At 38.0% G+C, this 26,264-nt stretch overlaps 1 protein-coding gene across 3 annotated transcripts in view; it reads left to right on the forward strand.

The window, feature by feature from the left end:
• GRIA4 (glutamate ionotropic receptor AMPA type subunit 4) overlaps positions 1-26,264 on the forward strand; it is a 222,676-nt gene that overhangs the window by 65,651 nt on the left and 130,761 nt on the right. For all 3 annotated transcript variants that reach the window (XM_005149727.3, XM_005149726.3, XM_005149728.3), the window contains exon 3: positions 5,683-5,922. In XM_005149727.3, the coding sequence (XP_005149784.1) occupies positions 5,683-5,922 (240 nt within the window). The remainder of the gene's footprint in view (positions 1-5,682; positions 5,923-26,264) is intronic.

A 26,264-nucleotide genomic window follows, 5' to 3' on the forward strand; every position in this document is an offset into this window, starting at 1 on the left:
TGAGCACGTGGTCCACTCACAAAAGATGCTAGGGGCAACCACCATGTCAGACAGAGCCAGTTTTCAGCCAGATCCAAAGCAAACCCACTGTTGCCCAAAGCTGAGCCCATCATTGAAGCTGTGGGGCCTCAGTGATAACATGTTTAAGAAAGGGTGTAAAACACTGCATAGGAGAGGTGAGAGAGAAGAGTGAGAAAATGTGAGAGAAATAATCTGCAGACATCAAGGTTGAAGAAGGGCGAAGAGGTGCTGCAGGTGCTGGAGCAGAGATTTCCCTGCAGCTTTTGGGGAAGATAGTGGTGACAAGGGTTATTCCCCTGCAGCACATGGAGGACCCCATGCTACACCAGGTAGGTGTGCCCTTAAAAGAAGCTGCAACCTGTAGAGAGCCCACATTAGAGCAGACTTCTGGCAGGATCTGTGACCCATGAAGAGGAGCCCATGCAAGAGCAGGTTTTCTGGCAGTAACTGTGGCCCATGGGGGACCTGCACTGGAGCAGCCTTCTTCTGAAGGACTGCACCCTAGAGAGATTACCTGTGTTGTAGCAGTTCTTGAAGATCTGTAGCACATGGGAAGAACCCTTGTTGGAGCAGTTTTTGAAGGACTGTGTGCCATAGGGGAACCCCAGACCAGAGTGGGGGAACAGGATGAGGAGAAAGAAAGGTCAGAAACAAGTTGTTACTGGACTGACCTCAATCTGCATTCCCTGTCCTGATCTCCAAAGTATAGGAGGAAATGAAGAGAGAGCAATGAAAGAGTCCACATATCTGGAAAACTTCCATAACACAAACTGCTCTGAGTCTTTCAGTTTTGGTGCTGCTACAGTTTGTGAGGTTTTGGCAGATCAGTGGTTCTCTCAGTGTATCTGTAACAGGCAACTGTGCCAGGGCTTCCCATGTAGGAGCCTAAACCCAGGGGAAAACTTTTTTAAGTGCTCATTCCAGATCTTGTGTCCTGGAAGACCCGGAGGCTGTGAGTCATGGCTCTGAAGCAAAATCTACTATGTTACCTCTGTGTTAGACTGTGGGTCTTCCAGATTCCTGCCAATATGGTATAGGTAACATATAGGCTGCTGGGCAAAACTAATGATGTTGTTTGCTTATCAGACTTCATTTTTTTTGTCTTCTGAAGAAACTATTAAACTTTTAGGTGTGACTAAATAATAAAACAAGACCAATATGTAATATGTGTGCAAGTGTATATATATGTATATGTATTTTTGCATACACATTTCTCACAAACTTTCACTTGACCTCTTCTGTGCAATTCCCATGGTTGTGATTACATGTATTTGGACTCTGACTTCCCCTGTACTTATTTAGAGAATTTGAACTGAATTAGTATAACTTCTGGAAGTCAATGAATAAGAAATTGAAGTTTGGTTTTTTGCTTTTTGTTTTTCAAAACAAATTTGTGTTTAAAGTGTGGGACCTGTCTTTAGACAATAACAGGGTCTTCATGAAGTCTTTCTTTCACAGAGAAGGAAGACTGGATGTGGCTTGACTGTATGTCTCAGTAAACCCTGCAGTGTACAATTTTTGCCCTTTTGGCATTACGGTTTCTTTTTTTAACAGAAGGTTCTACGAGTCACCTATTCTTTTAAAGTGGTAGTATTATCACATAGTTCAGTCTTCTAAAATAGAAGATATCTAGTTCATATTATATCTACTGCAATAACATTCTCTTGGCTATGTAAGTTTTATTGCAACGTCTTCTCTGGAGTCTGACCACTGCATTCATCCTATCTTCAGTGGCATTGCAAATTTTGCAGGAGAAAATCACATGTGTAATACCGGCATTAAGTTATCAACTATGAAGAGATGTCTCGTTTAGAGATGAACTATTATTCAATGTATTTCAAAGTATACTCATGAAAGTGTATTTTTCACTGCTTTATATTTATGGGGAAAAAAGAATCTCAAACAAAATATTCTTAAAATTCTAATGTGAGTCAGTGTTTTACCAAGCATAATTTAGTCCATTTATAATAAGTAAAATGCCTTTAGAATTGTAAGAGAAATAGATAAAGAACTGGGAAATCCAGGTAGTCATGTTTTCCTGGAGGCATTTTCATGAGAACAGTAGTGAGTCAGAATGCAAATCCTCATGGATTTGCTGATTTTTGTGGTCGCTGCTGATTACTGTAAAATTGATTCAGGAGCGTTGCAGCATTTCTGCATATGCTTAAGCCTAATCTCCATAGTGTCACAGGCACCTTTCCTCTCTGTGGATATTGTACCAAGTAAGAAAAAAAATTAATAACCTTCATCTTAGCTTTTTTTTCTTTTCAAGGAGCAAAGGACACTATTCAGTAACTTCCCAGTCTTGTCCTCCACTAGAGCAGTGCAAGTTTTCTTTGATTGATTATTTCAGTCCTTTAATGATTGTCAGATAAAGTTCTATTGCATTTTGACCTGGGCTGTAGCAAAGGTAGTTTGCTTTCAAAATGTGAAGAATTATTATTATGCTATTTTTAGTTAAAAATATTTTAGGGCCATATCATATTATTTAATGAAATTTAAAGCTTGACTTGTTTCTCTCTCCCTTTTTCTTTTTTTTTTTTTTTCTACCCTGAGAATGAATTTGAGCTTTAACTCTACTAAGTGTATAGTCTCTGTATGGATCGCATGTTATGTAAAGTACCATTTGCCCATTTAAAGCTGAAAAGAATTAAGGCAATGCAAGGCCTTAACAAGGATTTTCTCTAAACAGAAAGCACATTAAGTGACTACCACTTATGTACACAAGGTTTACATTCAACTATTTCAGTTGGCAGAGTTAACTGAACTGTGTTTGAAAATAGAGGTGGCCTGCCATTTCCTCATAGAAACACTTATAAAACACTGAGAAATCCTTTTGTAGGGGAAAGTAACATGCAGGATGTGACTCCAGAACTGAATGAATAGTTATACAAGAAATGTATAAGAAACAAGTGTTTAAAAAGGGTTGTTAGTAAGAAAGATTTTGTTGAAGAAATCAGGAGGTATAGAAGACATTTCCTGCAGAAATAAGAGCCTAAGTTAGGGCTGCCAATGAAAACTGAAACTTGAAAAGGACATGGAAACAACCGTAGAAGGTCATTTACATCTTTAAATACAAAGACAGGAAATAGGAAAATAATTGAAGCTGTTATATATTGGTGATGGAACAGAAAACCAGGAAAATCTGGTTAGAGACATAAAACTAATAGATATTTCACATTGATTTTCACTCAAGGAGGATATTGACCTTAAAAGAGGTGTGATGTCTAATAGGAACAGCAAAATCACCTCTTTCTTCTGTGGTTCTTAAAGAACTGGTTTACTGAAGGGTAGATGAAATAGCACATGCTTCTTAGTAGAGCTGTTAAATAAGTTATGATATGTGTAATCAGTGAATAGGAAAAATTGTACTTACATTTAAAGGGGGACATAGATCCTGGCAACCGTGGACCTAAGAGCTTAACATCTATAGACTATAAAGTTATAGAACAGACTTTGATGGAAAAAAAGACTTAAAATATGGCTATACACAGAAAATGGCATAAAATGCAACCAGAGGTTATTAAGGTAGACGGCATGGGATTAATCCATATCTTTGAGTTGCCAAGAGAATGAAGTAATATTGACATTCTAAGAAAAACGCTTTATGAAAATAGAGACAAACAGGACAGTTAAAAGGCAGGCATGAAACTAAGAGGAAGATGCAACAAACGCTAGTAGAAGAGGAGGTACCAGGCTGGAGAAGCATAGCTTTAGGAGGAAGGCACTAAGAAGAGACTGATTTTACAGTAGACACAGAAATAAAAAGTATGAGTACCCTGATGGAATTTTCTGGTGAGGCAGACACGAACAAGTTTAGAACAGGCTAAGAATGTAACTGTGGAAGTAAATAATTTTGAGGAGTACAGTAATAAATGTGACATAATGAAAAAATAATAATAATGACTCATTAAAATACTATGCTATAAGCATAAACTCATCATTTGGAACTGGGCCAGAAGGAAGAAGGAACAGAATTTTGATCCTGAAATGACTCAGCCATCACAGACATGAAGATTTAGAAAAACGCAATGTGTTGTTAAGATATGTCAGTAGAAGTATTTTACAGTAGAGATGGGGAAATATAGAAAAAAATCAGAAAGCATTCAATTGAAATTCTAAACATGTTGGTCATCTTTGTTCAAGAAATATGAGACAAAAATGGGAAATCATAGAACAAAACTCTTTAGGGTTATTAGTGGAATGGCAAACTAGTCATTTGATGGGTTTGGAGAATGTATGCTGTGTGGTCCAGCAAACAAAACACTAAGAGGACTTGTAAGAGCTGTGTATCAACATATTGAATGGGGACTTACAGGAAGAAAGAAAGCTTTCTAAAAAACTTTATTTATATATAATCTGGCTATGAAAATCATTAGGTTGGGATTGTAATAGTGGGGCAACACATAAAATCACAGAATTGCCCTCAAGCCACTTACTTCACTTCTGCCATCAGATCTGGAGTCTGAGGAGAAAAATGTAGAGTTTGTATTTTTTGCTCTGTATGCAGTAAATGCAATATTAAGGAATTAAAGCTGAACTGATTTGAGTCAGCCTGTTTGCTAAATGTGTATTGTACCCTAACTGCACTGTTCTCACAGGATATCTGTGACCTCCAGGCTAGAAGAGTGGAGGGCATCTAAAGTATGTGCCTTAGGTTTTCCCATCTTCAGGCTACATGAAAGAATGGGTTGCAAGGAAAGAGGCTGTGGAACAAGAGAGCACAGTAAATACAAAGGAGAAAATGGATACAATGATCCCATAACTGGCTGTTCCTTTCTCCATTGTCTGTGATTCTGGGATTGGTAACACTTAATAATCACTCAGTTTCTAATAAGTTGCATTGTACTTGAAAAAAAAGTCGGGATGTGCTTTCATTGAGCCCTTTGTGAGTTCCTAGGGAGGTATTATTTTCTCAAGAAAATACCTTTATGTCTGCTTTTATAGGTATAGATCAGTAAAGCCCTTATCTGGTCTGTTGCAATCAATAAATGTCTTTATGTCTTAAATGAGTCCAAGAACAAGTCAAAACTCAGACTATGTATTCAGGTCATAGTTTTCTGGTTTTGTGGTAGACACAGAGTAGAAATAAAAGGTTTGGGGCAAAAGTCTGGCCATGTTGACTTACTGTGTTTCCCTTCAACTGCTCTCTTAAAGTCAAGGAGGTTATTCATGTAGTAGGATTTTACTCAAAGTCCGTAGTAGACTTCTAATGCAACGTGAGGACTTCCTGCTTAAATGGGAGTAAAGGTTCTACACTGTTGCAATTTAAAATGTCTAAATTTCACTTGCAAGGTTGGTAACATTTTTGTGATAATTGCACATTTCAAAATGTGAACACTTTTCACCTTAAGATAATGGAAATGATCAACACCTGATAATATCCAGAGCTATAGTTAAAACAGCATATGTTAAATTTTCAGTCATGTGCAAAAGTACATGTTATTTATTTTATATTTTCTTTTAGAGTAAAAACATTATTGATAATGAATGGGATCCAAAAGTGACAAAGTGTTATTTGGGTTTGTTGGTTTCCAGAATGAAACATGTGAAAAGTGAAGTTAACTATACAGGCAGAAGTTAAAATCTTCAAATTAAAAATCTGGGGATATTGGAATGCCTAAGTATGAACTTCATGGTTTTGTTCTGTTTTTCTTTCAGTTTGCTCCCAGTATTCTAGAGGAGTTTTTGCCATTTTTGGACTATATGATAAGAGATCAGTACACACCTTGACCTCATTCTGCAGCGCCTTGCACATCTCCCTCATCACACCAAGTTTCCCCACAGAGGGTGAGAGTCAGTTCGTGCTGCAGCTACGGCCATCTCTGCGGGGAGCCCTCCTGAGCTTGCTGGATCATTATGAATGGAACCGTTTTGTCTTTCTGTATGATACAGATCGAGGTGAGTTGTGACCCAGATTTCTTACATTTTTAGCTCAAATGACATTTGCAAGAACTGTGCATTATTATATCATATTGAGAGCTTGGGGAGCCAAATTATAAAGGGCCTTGAGGTGAAATACCTCTGAGTGAATATCTGTGTGGCTGAAGGAAGAATTCCTTCGTCTGCAAAAATTGGATATTGGATGCACATAGTATGTAATCAGCCAGCTCTGAAGCCTGTGCTTTAAGTCTAGAATACTAAAACATTTAAACTAATGTTAGTGAAACAAAGACACAGATCAATAAGCAAAATGTTGCAGGTCTGTTCATTCAACTCACTTCATAAGTGACAGTAGTACAAAGAAGTTGAGAGGACCAGCATCTTCTCTGAACTGATGTAAGCTGAGATGCAAGCGAGCCCCTTAGGGTTTCCATGCTTTGAAAGGTCAAGGCAGATTGAGGATCACTCACTGTGAGGCTGTGGCAGAAAAGTGAAGGGAAGAGGCAATATCTGCAAGACAAGGGGTATCCATGGGGCAGAAGAGGGAGGGAATGCTGCAGTAGTAGCCCATCTTCTGCCCTTTTCATCTGGAGTTATCTCTGTGATGGACTACACTTTGATAAAATATATAGCACATTACACAAAAGGCTTCACTTTCTATCCACCTTCTCCATTTCACATCCCAGAGCATCTCAGAACCTTTTAAGTGATAAAAAACTGCAAGTGCATCAATGCACCTTCCCACTCAGTGCTGAATTGAGAAATAAAATTTGCTGTTCTCTACGTTGTGTTCATTCTGATGGCAAAGCCCTTTGCCTTTGTTTATGGAATAGGATCAAGCCAACATGGCTCAGCTTCTGTGAAAAAGGCAAGATTTTTATGTTAATGGCTTGCTTTCAGGGGAAGCAAGTGGTATAGCTGTAGTCAAACAATTATTTTACTACAGCTGGTTCAGTATAACTCCCCATGTGGACAGTCTATTCTGGAATTAAAGTGGCTTTATTCCAGTATAATTACTCTGCACTAGAAGTAAAGAAGTATACTGACATAACTAAATCTGTTTAATTATTTGATTATGGCTATAGAAGCCAATTTTCTCATATATACAAACTCTAAATTTTAGTGAGTTTTTAACTTGATATACTGCCTAAATTCCTGTATTTAAATCAAAGCGAGTAATGGAACAAAAATAAATGGCTTATATTGTTCCATAATTTTGTTTGGGTTTTTATATATATTTTATATATATATATGTTTATGTTTGCAGAACCTACAAAGGAAGTTCTGTGAAGCATTATAGATTGCATTAGATAACTGGGAGGAGATATAAAACAGCAAATTTAAAAGTATTCCTACTCAAGACGTAGGTGTGAGTAATGAAAACAAGCGCATAATTGCAGATGTGGTTCTATGAGTTCAATAAATTGTTAAGAGAAGAAATGCACAACCTGCAGTCACCTTTCTCATCTAAATTCACATGTTTAATTAGATTGAGATGTCATTTTTAAGCATGCGGTATCACACCAAGGGCAGTTTCAGGATGTCAGCTGTAACAGTGTGGTTAATGAATGATTCTTATGGCACTGAATTCAGCAACTCTGAACTCATCAGTATGACTTTGATAAAGAGATGTCATTTGCCAGCTTGGATGCAAGGGGTGCTACATTGGATAGTCTCTCAGATTCTAAATAGTTCTTGTGTCTCAGTTTAATGCAGGAGAAAATAAGATTCAATGTGTCTTTAGGTATTAAGATGAGTCTAAACATACATAATTGCTGAATAATTTTCACTACCATTATACAACATTTTTTTTCTTTAGTATGGAGCTGATGTAAGAAAAGAGTAAGTATCATGTCTTAGTGTAACCAGAAAAATGAAAAAATATCATTAATGTTGAGTGATAGGGTCTCTCAATGAGGCCAGAACTTAACTTTTTCCAGATTTTTGCCAGATATCCTTCGTTTACATGCCAGATGTTTCTATGTCCCTCAGAGCAGCCCCATATGACCAAAGTGAAGGAAGGATAACCACTATAATCTTTTAGTTTTGTTACTGGGCCTGCAAGTTGTTCCTGTAGCTTAACTGGGAAGCTATAAATAAGCTCTTATGGGAGAAGGTAAGCAAGAAGTATAAATTCCAGCCAGACACAGTAGCTGTTTGTGAAGACAGCATTTAGCAGCTATCATTATTGTAAAAGACAGAAGTCCTTGGCAGGAGGTGGTATGACAGAATAAACTTAGGCAAACATTCAGCAGCAGTGGTGACATGCTGTGGTGGGCAAATACATGTTGTTTCCAGACCTGCTTTCCCGGCCTTTCCATCCTACTTGTTTCTCAGTTCTGTTAGCATGCAGCTTGGTTGCTGCTCACTCCTAAGAGATCAACAATTAAACCATACTATTAAGATAGGTTTCTAAGCTCCACCAGTTCATTCACCTCTTTAACAGACTCAGCTCTTTGGAGAGCCCCAGTCTCTTTGCTACTGGAGGCATCTATGTTAATGTTTTAGCTCAGGTCAGAAATGCACTTTTGTCACATTTCTCCAAGACATTCCCACATATCACACTTGGGTTTACACCATGGAGTAGTCTTGGAAGTCACAAACTCTGATGAGGTGGTGGCTTCACCTGTTATGTTGTATCTCCCTTCCCAGTGTTCTACCAAACTTGCAGTCTGGAAAATCACTGTCTTGTGACAGGATGAAGATACTAGAAAGAATGACAAGGATGCAGAGTTAATTGGATCTAGCAGGGGAAATTATAGCAAAGGAGAACAAGTTTTGGAAAAGACATTAGACCTAAGAGAAAAATTAAGGAAAATTCAGCTTGTTATTTAACAGGGAAAGTGAGTGAGTGAAGAGTGACACAGAAAACTAAAGCCTCGAGGGTCCTTTTGTTCCAATACATTCTTCTTTCTCTCACCATCCTTCCATAAAAAGGTTTAATTATGACCCAGTGCTTAATACAATTAATATTAACAGCAAAGTGCCAGGAACACAGACAGGATAGGGAAAAAGCAGTCTGAAGGACATTTACTGAGTTAAACAAAGCATAGTGGGAAAGGGCTAAAATGAAAACCATGCCTCCTTGAGATATCCAGAGAAAGAGAAGTCCAGCGAGGGTGAAGTACTCAGTTAATGTTTGTTGTCACCTCTAATGGGAATGAAGGGAAAGAATCAGACTAAAAGAACATTTAGTTTCTATATGTTGTTTCATGGTGATTGAAGGTATTTCTTCTAAAAAGAGACATACAGTCAAGTAGAGTTGCATCTACAAATCCATGGGTTTTTTGACCTACAGCTGGTATACCTATTTTGCTACTTGCCAACAGTGGTTTTGGGCACCAGGAAGCAAAAGTTGGACCCTGAAATCACAGAAGAAGTCTGGCGAAATTCATGTGAGGTGTGAGCAGCTGTTTCAGAATAGAATCATAGAATTGTTTAGGTTGGAAAGGCCCTTTAGGTTGCTGAGTCCAACCATTAACCTAACACTTCCAAGTCCACCACTAAATTGTGTCCCCAAGCGCCACATCTACGTGTCTTTTAAATATCATCAGGGATGGTGACTCCATCACTATCTTGGGGGACCTGTTCCAAAGCTTGACAACACTTTGAGGAAGAAAGTTTTTCTAGTAACCAATATAGAATTGAGACATGAAGGAATTGAGTATACTGGAGGTTGGTGTTAGTTTTCCACATTGTGTGCAGCCTTACTGAGAGCTGGGATGGCTGAAGTTGCTCATGAAACTGCAGGGATTACCCAGAGCTAAGGAGTCTCAGGGTAGAGGGGCTGCAGAGCTGCATGGTACACCAGGGATGACGGCAGCCAGCAGACTGGAAACTGCTTTCACAGAAGTTCAGCAGCTATTTGAATTCAACCATGTTTCCCAGCAAGAGGTTTTAGTCCCTGACTGTGACTAAAAAGCGGTAGCAGGCGAAGCAGACGTACCAGCTGGCCTAGCAGTTGGCTCACCAGAGGTGAGGACTATAAAATAGTTATAGTTCTCTAGAAATTAGGCATCATGTGTGAGCCTGCTTATGTACCTTGTTGATAGGGTTTTTTTTCCCTTTGCTCCTCGTAATTATATATTGTTCGTTAAACCAATTCAGTCACGGTTGCAGGTGAGGAAAATTGCTTACTGTGTGCAAGGCAAATTTAATTTTCCCACTTTTCTGGATAGCATTTTTATAGCAACCCCTTTAAAGTTGAAAACATTCTGGTTTATGACAGTCTAAACCTAGCACAAAGGTAACAAAATTCCTGATGGCCTGTTCGAACTACAGTACATACAGTAGCAATCTCCAAGCTTTTCTCTTTGAGGACTTGTGGAGGATAGATGGGTCCCAGCTGTCTGGAGAAGGCAAAGAAAGGTACAGGAAATTTATATCTCTCCTGCTTATTTTGAGGGAGATTATGGAGTTGGTTATTTACAATCAGTTTATCAGGCTAATCTAATTTATTCTTCTGGCAGAGTAGCTGGCCCAGCAGTTAGCATTAGGTTTGATGTATCCATTATTAGTAACTCCAGTGATATTGCCTTATGCCTGACATTCTCCCATAAAAAAATAGAAAATAGAGATTCAACTATAGCATGGCATCCTGAAAATTAATAACCTTAGCTCCCAAGTTGTTATTAATTACACATTTTAAAAGTAAGAGGAGGTCTCAGGCGAGGTGCAAGTTATTTGTGTTTGTTCTGGTGTAGTGAACATCCAGTATGAATTCGCATGATTGCACAAAGAACAGCTTTTGTTGATATCCAGTCGGGCTGAGTTAAGAGTGATGCAAGACAGGTTCAGCATTGAAGGTGATCTTGCTAAATAGATAGACCAAGAATGTGAAACATTATAAAGGTGGTACAAAAGGTAAACTTAGTAGGGAAGAAGCAAAGGTACAAAGTGCAGAGTGACTGGCTCAGCCATAAAAATAATGTAAATCCAGAGAGCCATACTGTATCCAATTCCAGATTTTGAAATTTAGGAAAAAGAATGCTGCATGTGACAAATGAAAGCTAAATATTGCTATCTCCAACATGGCTCTGCTGCTGTCATGTGCTGGGATTTCCACTGCAACAGAGAATATAAAAAAATTCCAGTAAGACGAGGAAGTGGAATGAGATTGAATGGATGTGTTACATAGAGAGCATGATGGTGGCAGCACTGTGACCCACCACTTTTTCCTTGCTCTCTGAAAGCACTGGGCACTGTTTGTATCAAGGGCCTTTGACATGGGAATGGCACAAAGATAAGGCATATGTTGTTAAAATGTCACTGTGTTTACTCACCACCACATACAGATCTCACATATTAAGTTTAAAACATCTAGAGGAGAGGAAGAGTGTTAAAAAATATAATAATATTAATCATGACCTGCCACGGAATGGACTCAGTCAGAGATCAATATAATCAGACAAAAAGCCATTTATTGCAAAGCATTAACTCCTTATATACTATTGCTTACACACACCTACAGCAATTTGGCATATCATGATTGGATACTTGTCTTGAAGACCCTTAGTGACTAACATATAACTGGTTAAGCACAGGTGTGAGAACTTGACCTCGAACACTTGCCAACAGTCGACATTTCTCATAACTCAGTGTATTCCAGCTTCTTCTCATCTTCCTTGCTTAAGCTTCCTTGGGCCTCCCATGGCTTTGTTGTATCTTTCAGTTATTCAGAGTTCATATACCAAATATCCATTCTCCTGTGAGAACACTGTCTCCACAATGACCTGTGAGAAAAAGCTTCAGGAATTGAGATCTTCTTTATCTTAGGTCTGTTAAGGATCAAAGGCCAATTCTTCGTACATTCCGAGAGTTAGAAGTTTTTTGCAGGATGGGATATTTAATGTGTTACTAGGAAAAACTGTTTCAGTAAGGTTAGAATAGTCTGAGGAGATTCTGGGGATTGTTATCACTAGAGGTTTTAAAGAAAGTTTGAATTTATTGGCAGTGGTGATCTGCTTTTCTGCCTCCTGCCTCATGATCTCTTATGTCTTCTCAGGTTTTATATTTATGTAATTTTCATGATAACCCTAGGAAACTGGGAATGGCTGCTTCACAGTACTTGGGACACTGAAAAGATAATTTTCTACTATAAAGCAACTTTCAATAATATATTATTGCTGTTCAATTATATATATAGCCTTTGTAAAACATTTAGTATGTTCTATTATTAAAAAATCAGATCAAAACCATTTTAAGTGACTTAGATAAACCACTGTAAATTAAGGTTGAAGGACTATAATTAGAACATGGAACTCAATAAGTTAAGTTATTGGTAGCTGGACATTTAGGAACTGCAGGAATTGGCCCTATATCAAGCTTTACTTTATATTTTTACTGCACTTCTGACAAATTTGTCTATGTCGTAATAATGAAAAGAGTAATAATATAATAGCAAGTTGGAAAGTTATTTCAATAGCTCAATTGAAAGAGCTAGAAATACTAAAGCTAGTAGTAATACAGAAATATAGCCTACATGTTTATCTGCATAATAATACTGAGTCAAGGCTCTTATTCATGAAATAAATTTAAAAGACAAAGTGTTTCTAATAAAAGCAAATTGAAGATGAATTTACAGCAAAGTATTGGGAAAAAAAAAAGTTTTTCTATCAAGTGCTGTTTAGTTATTAAGTATTATCTGTATAACACTGTTAAGCGCAGACCTACATTGCTCTTACCCTAAACTGATAGAATGGCACAAGGTGTTTCAGGTAGGCCTGAGAAAGAACAGTTATGTGTTTCATCATAGAGAAGATTATGTTGGGAATTTGACTTTGTTTCAGTTGTGATCACCTGGTTTAGGGCCCTTTTTTTTTCATTATATCAGGAGGAAGAATTTGGAAGGATTCCCACAATAAGCATTTTTCATCCTATTGACCTTTGGCAAAATGTCTAAGAATAAAAGGGAAACAGAAGCTCATGACTGTGTCCACTAAAATGAAAGGTGCTTAACTGCATTATGCAGTTGTGTACCATGCAGTTTTGTGAAACAAAGAGTTCTGTTGTGACATTGCAGAAATATTGGTATGATATATTCCAGAAAACAAACAGTGTCCAATACCTTGTCTCATAGTACTTATTAGACTACTTTAACATCTGGTCTGTAGGTTTGAAATTTTCTGTGTTATGTGTCTTTATAATTGCTGAGGTCAGAATCATCACCTATTTTAGAGTAGTTCCATCAAGTCTAATGGTCAAACTGGCTTAGAGTTCCAGTAGCCCAAGTGCATCCCATAATAGGACTGCACTTATGCTATAGGTGAACAGAAAAAAATCCTCACTAGATTTCATAGAAAAGCTGTTTGTCTTCAGCAGACACTCTACATGGGCAGTGAACTGTGTCATACATATTGGGATCCAAGTACCACTGTGTATATTGTTTATCAAAGTTGCGTTGTAATTTTGTGCAGGCCAATCTGAACTGGTACACAAAGCAAAGTTGTTTTATCAAGTATCTGTGAATGTGGAAAACTGTAGTAAGTTTATCAATCTCCTTCATAATGCTGCTGTGTGAACACTAAATTCCATGTTTTTAATGGAATACTCCAATGTCATTTATGCATCAATTACTGGTTTGCAGCAAATTTTGCTTTGCCAGTGTTAGCTCATTAGTAATTATACTGGCAACATGCCTGCTTGTCCTCATCTTCTCAGCAGGCAGTAACAGCTTGAAAGTGTAGGTAGTAAATGCACACGTGAAACTAAGATGCAGCTGGATCCTAACATCAACATCAGTAATAATATTGTGATGTTCCACCTATTCCTTGTTTTGCCATGAAAAAGAAACAATAAAGGTAAAGCAGCATGGTCACCATGCAATTCGCTACATATGAAAATCTTCCAAGAGCTTTCAGACTGCTTAATTAAAGTACTCCTCTTGTTGATTGAAATGATTGAACATTATATTAAGGTAGATATTAACAGAAAATACACATATTGAAATCCAAAGGTGGTTATCAAATGTACAGATGATTCTCCTGACTTTGCTATTTCATGTAAGATGTGGATCAGACTAAACTGCATCAGAACTTTTCTGAGGGTTTGGTCATCTAGCTGGCAAATGCCATAAAAATATGTAAATCAGAAAACATTAAATAAACTGCTGCTCATTATATTTCTGATCTGAAGAATTTGTGTTCCTTTGTTATGGGTTGGTGGATGCCAGGGAGAAGACAAGAGACTTGGGATAGTTTTGAATACTGCTTTTCAAGTTTCATGCCCATGAATCAGCTTTGCCCTTTTTAATGTGTTTGTGACAGTGTTGCAGAATCCTTAGAGCTAAGTTGTTTTCTCAGTAGCATTTATCTCAGGTTTGCACATGTGTAACTCAAGAGTACGCCTGTAGCTTCTATATGCTTTTATATTCCAACATCCTAATGTAAATAACTTTGCTGCTTCAAATGGCTTGTTCTATTTTTATCAGAGCAATTGCATTTACAGAACCTGTCACAAACAGTTGACTTGCTGTTACCTGCATATGTAACACATTCCTTTAAATGGAAGCATGTGATTTTTAGCTATTTGTACACACATTCTGTATTTACTTGGGAGCAGGACAATGTGGTCTGTAATTCTGAATATCCGTTTCCATTTATTTAAGAGCTTTTCCACACAAGGTTTTCTGAAAAAAAGCTCCTGTATTGGCATTTTTACTCTAGATTGTCTAGATTGATAGCAAAGTTAAACTCAGTTGCTCTTATGAGTTAAAAGTAACACCTCTCAGCACTTTTCTGAGGATGTACTGTACATGAGTATGTGAGTATATATTGCTCTGAGTAGCAATTTTAAATATTTGCCCCACACAGATAAGCCATACTAAAAGGTCTGCATACTATATTTTAGGAACTGTATGCAGTAAAAATTGATTTTATGATTATTTGATCCCAAATGAGAGCAGGTGATGTATATACATGCTAATGGGACTTATATTAATCTTTTCCATTAGTAAGATAGATGACTTCCAGAGAAAAATGTTTTAAGTAAAAATTTGTGTTATGTTTGCTGATACTTATTTTTCATATGAATCTTCAGGATAGACTCTGCCCTTCCTTACATATACCTGTATCAGTGGTATCACAACTGACAAATTCTGCAAAAAACTATCATCTTCAGTGAAGGAATCGTAGCAGCCTTACATCAATATAACCAAGAGCATCTTTGATAAGTATGAGGCTCTCTTATGTTACCACTACACACTGGTCAGTAGTAACACTGCAAACACTTGATAGATGCAACATCCAGTAGTGTGGACCTCCAAAGAGCGCCTTGAAAAGACTCAGACAAGGAAGCCAGCCACACATCCAAATGCTTATGCTTTAGAAATTTCTTTCAGTATGGACATCTGAGTCCTGCAGCTGCTGTACATAGGCCTTTATATGGCCACAGGTGTTGGCTTCAGTGCTGGAGCACAGAGTGATAGCAAACAAAGGGGAGTATAGTCGATGCTGCCAGAGACCAGACATAGTGCCAATTTAATACTGAATGTAAAACAAACAGTTGGGCCAATTTGTTTCTAAATGCATTTTTTAGTTAGAAAAATTAGCTTGTCTTTTGAGAGCATTATCTATGCGTGGATGAATGTTTCAAATTTCAATACAGTATAAAGCAGGTTGTGTTTTTAATCAAAATAAATAAACAAAATATAGACTTAGAAATACTCTATTCTATTGTTTATGGTGTTATTGTTTAGAAAAATAATCAAATTGTATTAGATTAATATAATTCTTCATAATGACTCCGGCATATTTTGTGAGACATTCCTTACGTAGTACAAATTACTTCTCTGGAGCTGCAGCAGGATGTAAAGGTAATTCAGCCTTAAAATGTGTTGTGAAGTAAATCTGTGTTTGTATTCAAGGGCATTTCTGTAGTTACACATTCTTAATTCAGCTGATTGAACTGCCATTGAAACATGTATGCAATCTATAATTTCAGGACATTTTCTGCTTCTGTGAAGGACGTGTATTCCAATGTCTTCAGATTTTTACTATTTTGAGATGCATTTTGCCTGTAAATAGAGTATATTTTAGGCATTTCCCTCATTAATTACAGCTGAATCCTATTTACATACATACTTACACAAATAATTTGACTTTGCTTGATTCCAAAAGGAGAGGTGGAAGTGTAGAGATCCTTTTAAAATGATTGACTACTTATCACAGTACTACAGATGCTATTTCTGCCTCTGTACAGGGATTTCCTGCACTAGTATTTGCAGATAATAGCATTAACAGCTGCTTCTGTTACTAAAATTGCAGTGAATGTTTGAGGTAGTTAGCATTTTGCAATTGGAAAGAGAGTCACCAAAGGGTCCTTCAATCCTAAGGACTCAAAATTCCTCTTTTGTACTACTGCCTTGGTGGGGTTTAATATTAATGTACACCTGGATGCTGCAGGAATACCATGCTACAGGGCAGGGGACATACATCTTGTTCCAGTTTGTTCCAGTTCGACTTGGACTTCATTTGACTTCAAATGGCAAACAGAACATTTAATATAGTTCGAAAATATGGTCATAATAAGTGATGGAAGTGTCGCCAAAAAGGAATTGTGAATGCAAATCTGTGGTTGCTAGTCTAGATCCCTGAACAAATACGCATTTTATGTTAACCCATCACAGGGAAGAAAGAAAGAAACTCTCTTGGGATGAACGACTTGTGTCTTAGATCTTCCCGGTGAGCTGAGTCAGCATGGGATAATTGTTACATTGAAAGGTGCCTTATAGACATTTTTATTTCATAAATGTCACTGGAACTAATTCTTCCCTGTAAGGAGTTCAGTGGAAGGAAACTAAATTAAAAATGTCAAGCATAGGAACACATTATAAAAAAATAGACAGTAATAAACAAGTCTTGAACACAGAAAGATCATAAGCAACATTTTTTTAAGTGAGCTATTCAAAGTTCCTCATAACAGAGAAATATGTTTGTATATGCTCATTATCATAGAATCCTAGAATAGTTAGGTTTGGAAAGGACCGTAAGATCATCTAGTTCCATCCCAGGTGCCATGGGCAGGGACACCTCACACTAAATCATGTCACCCAATGTTCTGTCCAACCTGGTTTGATTTGCAAAAATGAAATCAAGTGGAAAGGAAGCAGTTTACCCTGTTAGTAAACTTGGTAAAAGCAAAGCATTAAGATATCTGTGTATTTAAACATATCCTTCCTGAAAAAGCAAAGCACTGTGTTTTATTTAACGGGATAAGTGTAGTTTCAAATAGGTCTAAATTATTTAAAATACTCTTAAGAAACTTTGTTGGTAGTGAAATAAGGCTGCTTTGCCAAACTTAGATTGTAAACAGAGTTTACGTTTAGTAGTACAAATCAGGTAATGAGCCTGACCCTTAAACACAAGTGACTGTCCCAGTCACAGACCTATCAGTTCTTTCTGAGTGGGATCTCCCTTTGTTTGTGTTGATGATGTTACTTAACACTGAAAAATCTTCTAGCAATAATTTTAGATTATATTTTCTTCTGTATGCTTAATTTATATTTATCCTTCTCAATAATAATTTTTTTAAAACCAGTCTTTTACTATGTTCAGCTAATGTGTCTCAATATCTTCAATATTTTGTTTCAAAATTATTCAAACCAGGAAATTCAAACAAGCCTTTTGCTATGAAAAATATCTTGAGAGGGTTTTCTTCCAGAAATAGAATTTGTGGAAAAAAAATCCTATCTAATTCTATCAAATAATTGTTCTACTGAGAAAAGAATAACCTTCTCTGAAATGTTTCTTTAAAAAAAGTTTTTAATGATCAGTTTGTCATTGTATCTATCTTTTAAGTTGTGCCTTGTGATTGATTTAATGTTTAATTTCTCCTTAAATAAGCAAAGCATTCTGCTATGTATTTCCTAATACAATTACATGCTTTTTTATCTTGAGACACAATGAAAATCTCTGTCCGTGTTCTGTGGGAAGCCAAGGGTGATGTTCACAGTCTGCCTTTCTGCACAGGACTTCTATTATTCCGTGAAATATCCCCAAAACAGCCCCACTTAATGCACTCTTCTTATAAACTGTTCTCCTTGAGAGGAGAGGAACTTTTTCCTCAGTATCAGAATATCCAGTCATGGGTTGCTAATCCGTTTTCTGCATTACGAGCTGTTTACAGAACTGCAGCAGCTTTATATTCTGTGGCTTCAGAAACTTGGCTTATCTATTTTGTTGCTCACATTTCCTCTACTGCAGGGGGTTCAATTATCTTCAACTGCATTATCTCATGAATCACCTCAGGATCTGCTTCTGCATTCCTGTTTTCACATATTTTCCCAGATTTGTTTGCTTTAGTCTGCATTTCTTTTCCTCTTTAATCACTTAGTACTGGCTTTTTATCTATACCTTCTTCTACTCCTGTTTTCACACTTCCATGTTCTATGAATACATTCCAATAATCCTTATCATTTTCAGCCATTGTACATAATTTGAAAACCTCAGAGCATCCTATTGCTTTCTGGTTTTATCTCTGCCATTCACAATTTTCACAGATGAAGATTTTTTAATTTTAAAAAATTCAAAACCATATAATATATCTTAAAATAAGTGAATGTCTGTGGCTGCCATGGAGTAGAATGTTCAGTTTTGATTCCAGGGTGAATAAATAATTATAAATTTACACATCATCACTGCAGTTTGAATGAAAGAAAAGACATAACAAAAAAAAAAACAAATATCAATTTATTTTATTCTAAATCAGTTTAGAAAGTGAAAGAATTCCAGTTTTGATTTATTTCAGTGATGCTAAAAACGTGTGTGGATTTCACATGCATGTGTCACCAAAGAGCAAAAAGCAAGGTTTACCAAGTCCAGTGCCTTGTATCCTCAAACGCACTTCCAGGCTACCAGACAAGACTGATAATAGGAAATGCATAGAGGTGCAGTATTTTGTCTACACCAAGAGCAGAATTCACAAGTAGCCTAAACACCAAATTACGTAATTTCTCCTCTGCAAGTCAGACGGGATGCAGTGGCCACCGCACAGCTGCTGGCCTGGGTGGCATCCAGGCAGACACAGTCACAATTGTCCAGCTCCATCTGTGTCATTCTGAATTCCCCCAACAGGAAATGGAACACAAGCAGAAAAGTTTTAAAAACATCCCAGACATGAATCAACAAAAACCCCGAACATCTGCTCATCAAAGCTCATCAGAAAACAGTGTGTTTTATTTACACTACTCTCCTGGATGTACTGAGAATGCCTAATGAGGTTAGAGATCACTGGAAAATATTGCTGGTATTAAGTGCCCCATTTCAGTTTCCAGATTGCTGGTCTAACCTCCCCAAAATATGTGAAATACAATGTATCATATTCTGCAGTTCTGTTATTTTAGCATGTAGTGATCTGGCTTTTTTAAATTCACAGTTCACATCAAATCCAAGCTGGCTAAAAAAGAAAAAAAAAGTACAATATTATAATTTATTTTGTAGATAAAATAGTGCTAACAAAAGCCAGGATAATAGAAAGTGCAGTCAATAGAAGCAGGTTCAGCAGAGGAGTGAGGAACATTTTCATGTATAAGGAAATGTGGGCTAAGATCCTTAGATTATGCAGCTCATCATAACCTGCTGACTCCATCCTGCACTGCTTGGGAATTAGGCCACTGTGTTTAAACATCTAACATTGTATAGTTCTTCTGATCCACGGGACAGATCCATACGCTGTTCTCATTCAGGATTTATAAACCCAAATGTCCTTGTGAGAAGTTTTATTACAAGGGCAGGTCTAATTTCAGCTTTATCCAAAGTAAGAGCTCAGATACTTAACCTTCTTTTCACTGACTGGTGTTTTTGTAGAGCTGCATTCAAGCTGCTACACAGGGAAGTGCTTAGCTCAAAGATGGATACTGAGTTACCTGAGCTATTTCTGTTATTTCAGGGAGATTCACCTCAGCTACAGTGAGGAAATACTGGTTTACAGTGGCTGTGATCTTGTCCTTGCAGACATCCTTGTGCTTCTCTCTGCATATCAAAAGGGAAACAAAACCTTCTGCAGGAGTAAAGTTTGTTAGGGAGCAAAGGGGGTGTTTAACTGCTCACTGATTCTTGTCTTTTTTTCATGCTTTTTAAAAGGTTCCCATCACCTCAGCATCAAAATGCCACATAGTATTTCTTCTAAAGCTTTTTTTTTATTTGTGTTCATAGGAAAGCATCTTCCTTAGTAATGAGAGATTTTAAATGGAGCCAGTGTAGCACCCTGGTCACTCTCTTTAAGAGTCAACTTGGAGATTACGCAGATTTCTCAGTAAATTCCAGAAGCAATACTTTCACAGTGTTGGTTTGGAGAAAGAGGACAACAGCACTGATGAATGACTAGAGCAGCTGTAAGTCACATAAGGGGTAATTATTTTTTGCAAGTGTGGAAAGGAATTTTATTCTGCATGTCTGCTGTGTAGCTACAAAATATTGCTGTCAATGCCAAAAAGGATAAACACCTGCTAAAAGAACTGTGGAGAAGATTATCTCTTTTCTTACACATACGCTTATGAAATACGTACTACAGATTGGACCATCTCCTTCTTTTTTTTCTCTCTCTCTTTCTCTCAGCATTTTTCTAGCCATTGAATCAATTGACCTGTGAAAAATATATTTGCCATGTAGAGAGGCCAAATATCAACAGATGACATGCTTCAGTTACTTTGTGCCAACCTGCTAGGACAGAACTCTTGTTTGTTCTTTAACCAGTCTGGTTTTGAGTTCTCTCGCATGGTATTTTTACTGGGATATGGGGCTGCTACTCTCTCCTGCTCCTGTGCCTCCTCACCAGGCTGCAAAGAGCTATGCACTGATTTCTCTTCACCTGTGCAGCTGTAGTAATGCTCTGCCAGCAATGCTAATGTTCCCTTGCCAGTTTTTAAACATTCTGCCAAGTAGAGAGAATTAATAACAAGATCTGAATCATCTCTAAAGTAACCCCAATGCCCCTGTGTCCTATTCCTCCAGTATTATGCAATTTTTCAGCTCCTGTCCACAATAATATAAGGATCTCTTATACCCCCAAAGCTGAGTAGTGTGTCAGGGCAGGTTGCACCATTTATTCAGGCTACCCTTTTGCCTTTGTGGCTCTAAACATTTAGGAAGAAAACCTTTAGGTCAGATTTTACAGTCCGTGTCATGCTGCTCAGCCAGTGTAAAGTGGGTGGACTCCAGCCAAAGCTGGTGAGCGGCCACAGCCTTCACAGTCCATGAAGGCAGCATTGAAAAGCAGTGTGGTTCATGTCCTTGTGGTCTCTCTGCCCGGTCGCGTGCAAGGCAGCCCAGCCTTAGACCCCCACCACTCTGGGAAAGGAGCCCTGGGCTGGGTTAAGCCCTGTGCCTGCATGTGCTGGACAGCACGTGGGGACATAGCTAACATTGCCTTCCCTGAGGCTATCCACATTTAGAGTGGGACTTTTGATTTTCAGATTGGAAAAACAAAAAGTTAAAACAATTGAAGGCTTTGGGTGGAGGTTAAAGCAATAGGGAGAAACTACTAAACCTGAATCATAGCTGATAATGTCTGTAATATGCATGCCTACAACTTCAGCAGCAGCTTCCCACTGTGATGTGGGTTTAACTTACTTGATTTTCTTCGTTTCATTTTGTTTCGTTCTTTTTGCTCCATTTGCAAGCAGAATCAAAGATAGTAAAGCATCTAAATGAACTGTCAAAAATGAATAGTAGAAGATGCTTGGCCCCTAGTCTCCAGAGACCTCTGCCAGCTGCATGATGGTGTGCCGAGCAGGGGCAATGTGCCCTTGCAGCTCAGAAGGGCATTTGGGCTGCATCCAAAGGAGTGTAGCCACCAGGTCGGGGGAGGTGATTCTGCCGCTCTATTGTGCTCTGGTGAGACCCCTCCTGGAGTACTGTGCTGAGCCCTGAAGTTCTCAGTACAGGAAAGACATGGGCCTATTGGAGAGAGTCCAAATGAGGTCCACAGAAAGGATCAGAGAGATTGGAGCACCTCTCCTGTGAGGAAAACCTGAGAGTGTTGGGGTTGTTCAGCCTAAAGAAGACTCTGAGGAGATGTTATTGCAGCCTTTCAGTTCTAAAAAGGGCCTATCAGAAAGATGGGGAGAGACATTTTTAGCAGAGACTGTTGCAACAGGGAGAGGGATGATGGTTTTAAACTAAAGGAGGGAGATTCAGGCTGGATGTGAGAAATAAATTTTGTACACTGAGGGTGGTAAAACAGTCACAGGTTGCCCAGAGAGGTGGTGGATGTGCCATCTACTAAAGGGGCAGGCTGGATGTGGTTCTAGGCAACCTGATCTAGTTAAAGATGTCCGTGCTCATTGCATGGGGGTTAAACTAGGTGACCTCTGGGAATCCCTTACAGCCCAGACTGTTTTATGATTCTATGAATGCATCTTGCTTCAGCCAGCCTGGTGCCCATTCCTTCTCCTAGCACCTTTCATTACTGTTGCAGCTACTGGGGGTTTACTTTGGCTGGGTGTCATTCTTTCCTTTCCTGGTATTCTGGGGATTGGCTGCACAGCCACAAGCATTACCTAGAATGCTCTGAGCTTCTCCCCTCCCTTCTCTCCTGTATCTCTTCTACCACATGTTAATCATAAACTTTACTTCATATTTGGATGACATCCTTGATTATCTCCAGCTTTCTGTGGTGCATTTGGCTTTCCCCCAGGCATGAAGCCTTTGAGGGAGCATTTCTGCAGCTCTTTGTAATTCAGCAGCCTACATATTCTGCCTACTGTTCAGAAAGAAGAATGACGCTTAACTGCTTCCAAGGGCATCCCTAAATACCTGTATGGAGATTCTGACACAGTACTGTTAGTGTGGTAAAAGGCAAAGCTTTTTATAGAAATGTAAACATGCTTAATACTTTGCCATCCACCCATCAGTGGCCATGCATTGGCCTTCTTCTGCCCTGAGCATAAGAGTTGTGCATATACCTACACCACATCACCATCTCTTTTACCACACCATATAACCACTGCTTTTATTAATAAAGGGTTATTCCACAGTGGCTGTGATGATTACAGAGTGGTTGGTGGTAATGAACTGACCTCAAGTACTGCTTAAAACCTTGACAGGAAGTGTGAGAGAAAAAAGATATCTTCTTAGATGAGGTACCATGTGCCTTCTTTGTCCTGCCTAAAAAAGGTTACCTGTTGAGAGACTCATTTTTCTCTTTCCTAGACCCTTTTCCATCTATTTCACTGTTAATACCTTAATACGACATATTAATATGTCTGAAAGAGCTACCTGGTACAAGCCACTAAATTTCTTTTGGTTCTCTTCTCTGTTAGTAGTAAAGGGGCAGCTTCTGAAAACCTTAAAGTTATCTGGCTTGTAAAGAAAAATCCAATCTCTGGTAGAGACTGGAGTTATAAAATATGACCTACTTAACAAAAATCCGATTAGATGGATTTACACATGGTTCCCTGAGATCAAACTGTCCAATATGAAGAATAGAAGAATATGAAGAATGTTCCATGCTATCAGGTATATTTTCCAGGTTACTTTTCCTTGTTTCTTTCAGAATCTAGTGCTAAAAACAATGCAAGAGATAATCTATTGCATTCATATAGAACTTAGAGTTTGGAATATCATTGTGCCCAGACACTATATCTGTTACATTGTTCCAGCATTGCTGTAAACAATAAAAAAAAAAAGACTTTACTCTTTTTTTGTTTTTTCGCCACAACCAGTTACATGGCATAGTGAGATTGCCCTTCTTGGGGATTATTAAGAGCTCTGACAAGTCAGTCTCATTTTAATTGCTGTAGTGAAAACCCTTTTTTCTTGACTTCATACCACTTCATCTCACCCCATGCTGCTAAGCCATGTGACTTTATTGCAAAGCTAACAGTACTGAGTGTTTGTTGTTTTATTTTTCCCTTGAGTCTCTTTCTTGAAGACTCAGGTGCTTTTGTGAAGCTCTCAGCACTTCTTTCTGTCCAGAAAGAAAACAGAAAAAGTGGAATTTCTGTCCCCCTTGGCTATAGAAAAGAGTTTGTGACCCCAAACACTGCAGGGGCTCAGAAACTAGGGGACAAAGCAAAGCTCCAAATATATGATGTTGTCTTCAAATCCTTGTTTATATTAGTCTTTTAATTTGGTTTGTTTCAAGCAATGTTTTTGAAATTTTACTCGCTTAGCCAAAATTCTGTTAGCAAAGGTCCAACAAAAAAAAAAAAAAAAGATAAGCCCCCAAAACCAAAACTCTGCAAAAGGTCCTATGAAATCCACAACTGCTGGTAATTTAATTGATATCATCCCCTGCTCCCTTGATCGCTTGACTCCTTGCCTTTTAGATAAGAACCTTCCTGTAAATGGGAGGCATGTTTGCCGGAATCCTGGTACCTTCTTTGCATAGTTGTCAAAATTTCCATGACCTGGGCAGAAGAAGCAAATGCCCATGCCAGCCTAGCATAACCAGTGAATTCATTTGCTTCATTCCCAGGAAGAGGCACTCAAAGAGTCATCCTTAGCAAAACTTGACAAGATGTTTTCTCCAGAAAGTGTTGGGCTGGTATTTCTGGGCCCTGAGTAAAGACCTTTTTTTCTTCAGCATCCTACAGTCTAAGCGCAAGGAGAGGACATTACTGTCTTGGGCATATTGAGCTCTTACTGGTTATGGGCAATATTCGTACAGCGTGTATTGCAAAGCAGAATAGCTTCCTTTCTAGGTAATAAAGTAAGGATTTCAATTCAGCATTGTCATTTCCTATGTGCTTTATATGAGTGCTTATGGAGAGTCTTTGACAGAGAAGCTATATATGTATTTTAAAAATCTATAGTAATAAATATATGCTGGCCATAGCAATAAACTTTCTCCATCCTTTAGCTTTAAAAGATGGTTATGAATAACTCTATAAGAGGACTATATTCCCAGCTGTCATCAAAAGCTACGCGAAAGTCATTTATGCATTTATCCTCTGAAGGCTGGTTCCCAAGGCTCTCTTCTGACAAGACTACTGTGCCAGGAGCTTGTAGCTTTTGCTAACCCAGGCTAGGGAATTCCCATTGTAGGAAAGCTGGTTTCACAGACTTAGGATACAGCCCAGGGACTCTTTTACTTATCATTTAAAAAGTATATGTGTACATGTGTGGGGATGTGTTTTAAACTTTAGTTTACCCTGTGTCTGCAGACAAAAGTATGCCTTGGAATTTCACCTCAGCTTAGTTTGACTTGGCCAACTAAAGCTGAGAGCATACAATTTTTCCATCTGATACTTCTGTATGTTTTAGTTTCTATAGTCTTGAACAGTAATCATATCTATTAGAATGAGTGCAAATGGAAGGTGAAATACTATTGGTCTGAATTTAAACACTTTACACCAATTTTGCATTTAGTTGTCCTAAATTAACATGAAAACACAATGCCTTACATATTGATTTTTCATTCTTCAGCCCACTGAGATCTGCAGTACATTTGACAAGAAGTAACAGGCTTAACCTGTGCTAGAGAAGGTTTAGGTTGAATACTAGAAAAGATTTATTTACAGAAAGGGTGCTCAGGCATTGGAAAAGGCTGCACAGGGCAGTGGTGGAATCATCATCCTTGGAAGTGTTCAAAAGCCATGTAGATGAGGCCCTCAGTGACATGGTGACGTGGTGGTCTTGACAGTCCTGGGGTAGTGGTTAGACTTGATGGTCTTAAAGGTCTTTTCCAACCTAGTTGATTCTGTGACAAGTGGGTATTGACCATCATACGGTGTTGGTCAATGTTACCTCTTAAAACACTAAAATCTTAGTCTGTCTAAACAGAAGTGGATGTCTTTCTATTACCTCCTCTTTTTCCACATGGGTTATTATATTAGAAATAACAATATATTAATTTAGCTTGGATCGTACATATACTTGAATTTTTGAATAGTTATTTGAAAATAAAATAATGTATTAAAGATCTCTGGTGGGACCTAATGTATTTATAAAAATAGAAAAATGCAAGTACAAACACATAAATATTTATGATTAATTTTCTTATCACTGTAATGTAGCATAATCTTTCTGCCATAAGATTAGGTTTGGTCTGCCTCTGGTTTGTGTGACAGAAAATTTAGAGCAGCTCAATCAGCATAAAAGAGTATGCAGTGAGTTAATATGAACACTACAAGTGTGAAAGTTTTTTAATGCATGACTAATTTATGTGCATGTCTTGTCCTTCTGAATTAAAAGGACCATTTGGGGCTGAAAATTAAATCCTAGCTGAATTGTTTTTCAATTAACAAAATAAGGGGAACAAAGCTTTAAAACACTTTGTGATTCATAGATACACTTCATAGAGTGCACACAGCAGTGGCTGTTCCTTCAGCCTAATTCTGCTTTCACTGACAGAGATGAAAATCGGGAACAAGCCAGCAAAGTCAGTGGAGCTACCTGGGGTAAGATGAGAACAAAATGAGG

Source organism: Melopsittacus undulatus, chromosome 2 (genome assembly GCF_012275295.1).
Source record: "Melopsittacus undulatus isolate bMelUnd1 chromosome 2, bMelUnd1.mat.Z, whole genome shotgun sequence".
Classification (NCBI taxonomy): domain Eukaryota; kingdom Metazoa; phylum Chordata; class Aves; order Psittaciformes; family Psittaculidae; genus Melopsittacus; species Melopsittacus undulatus.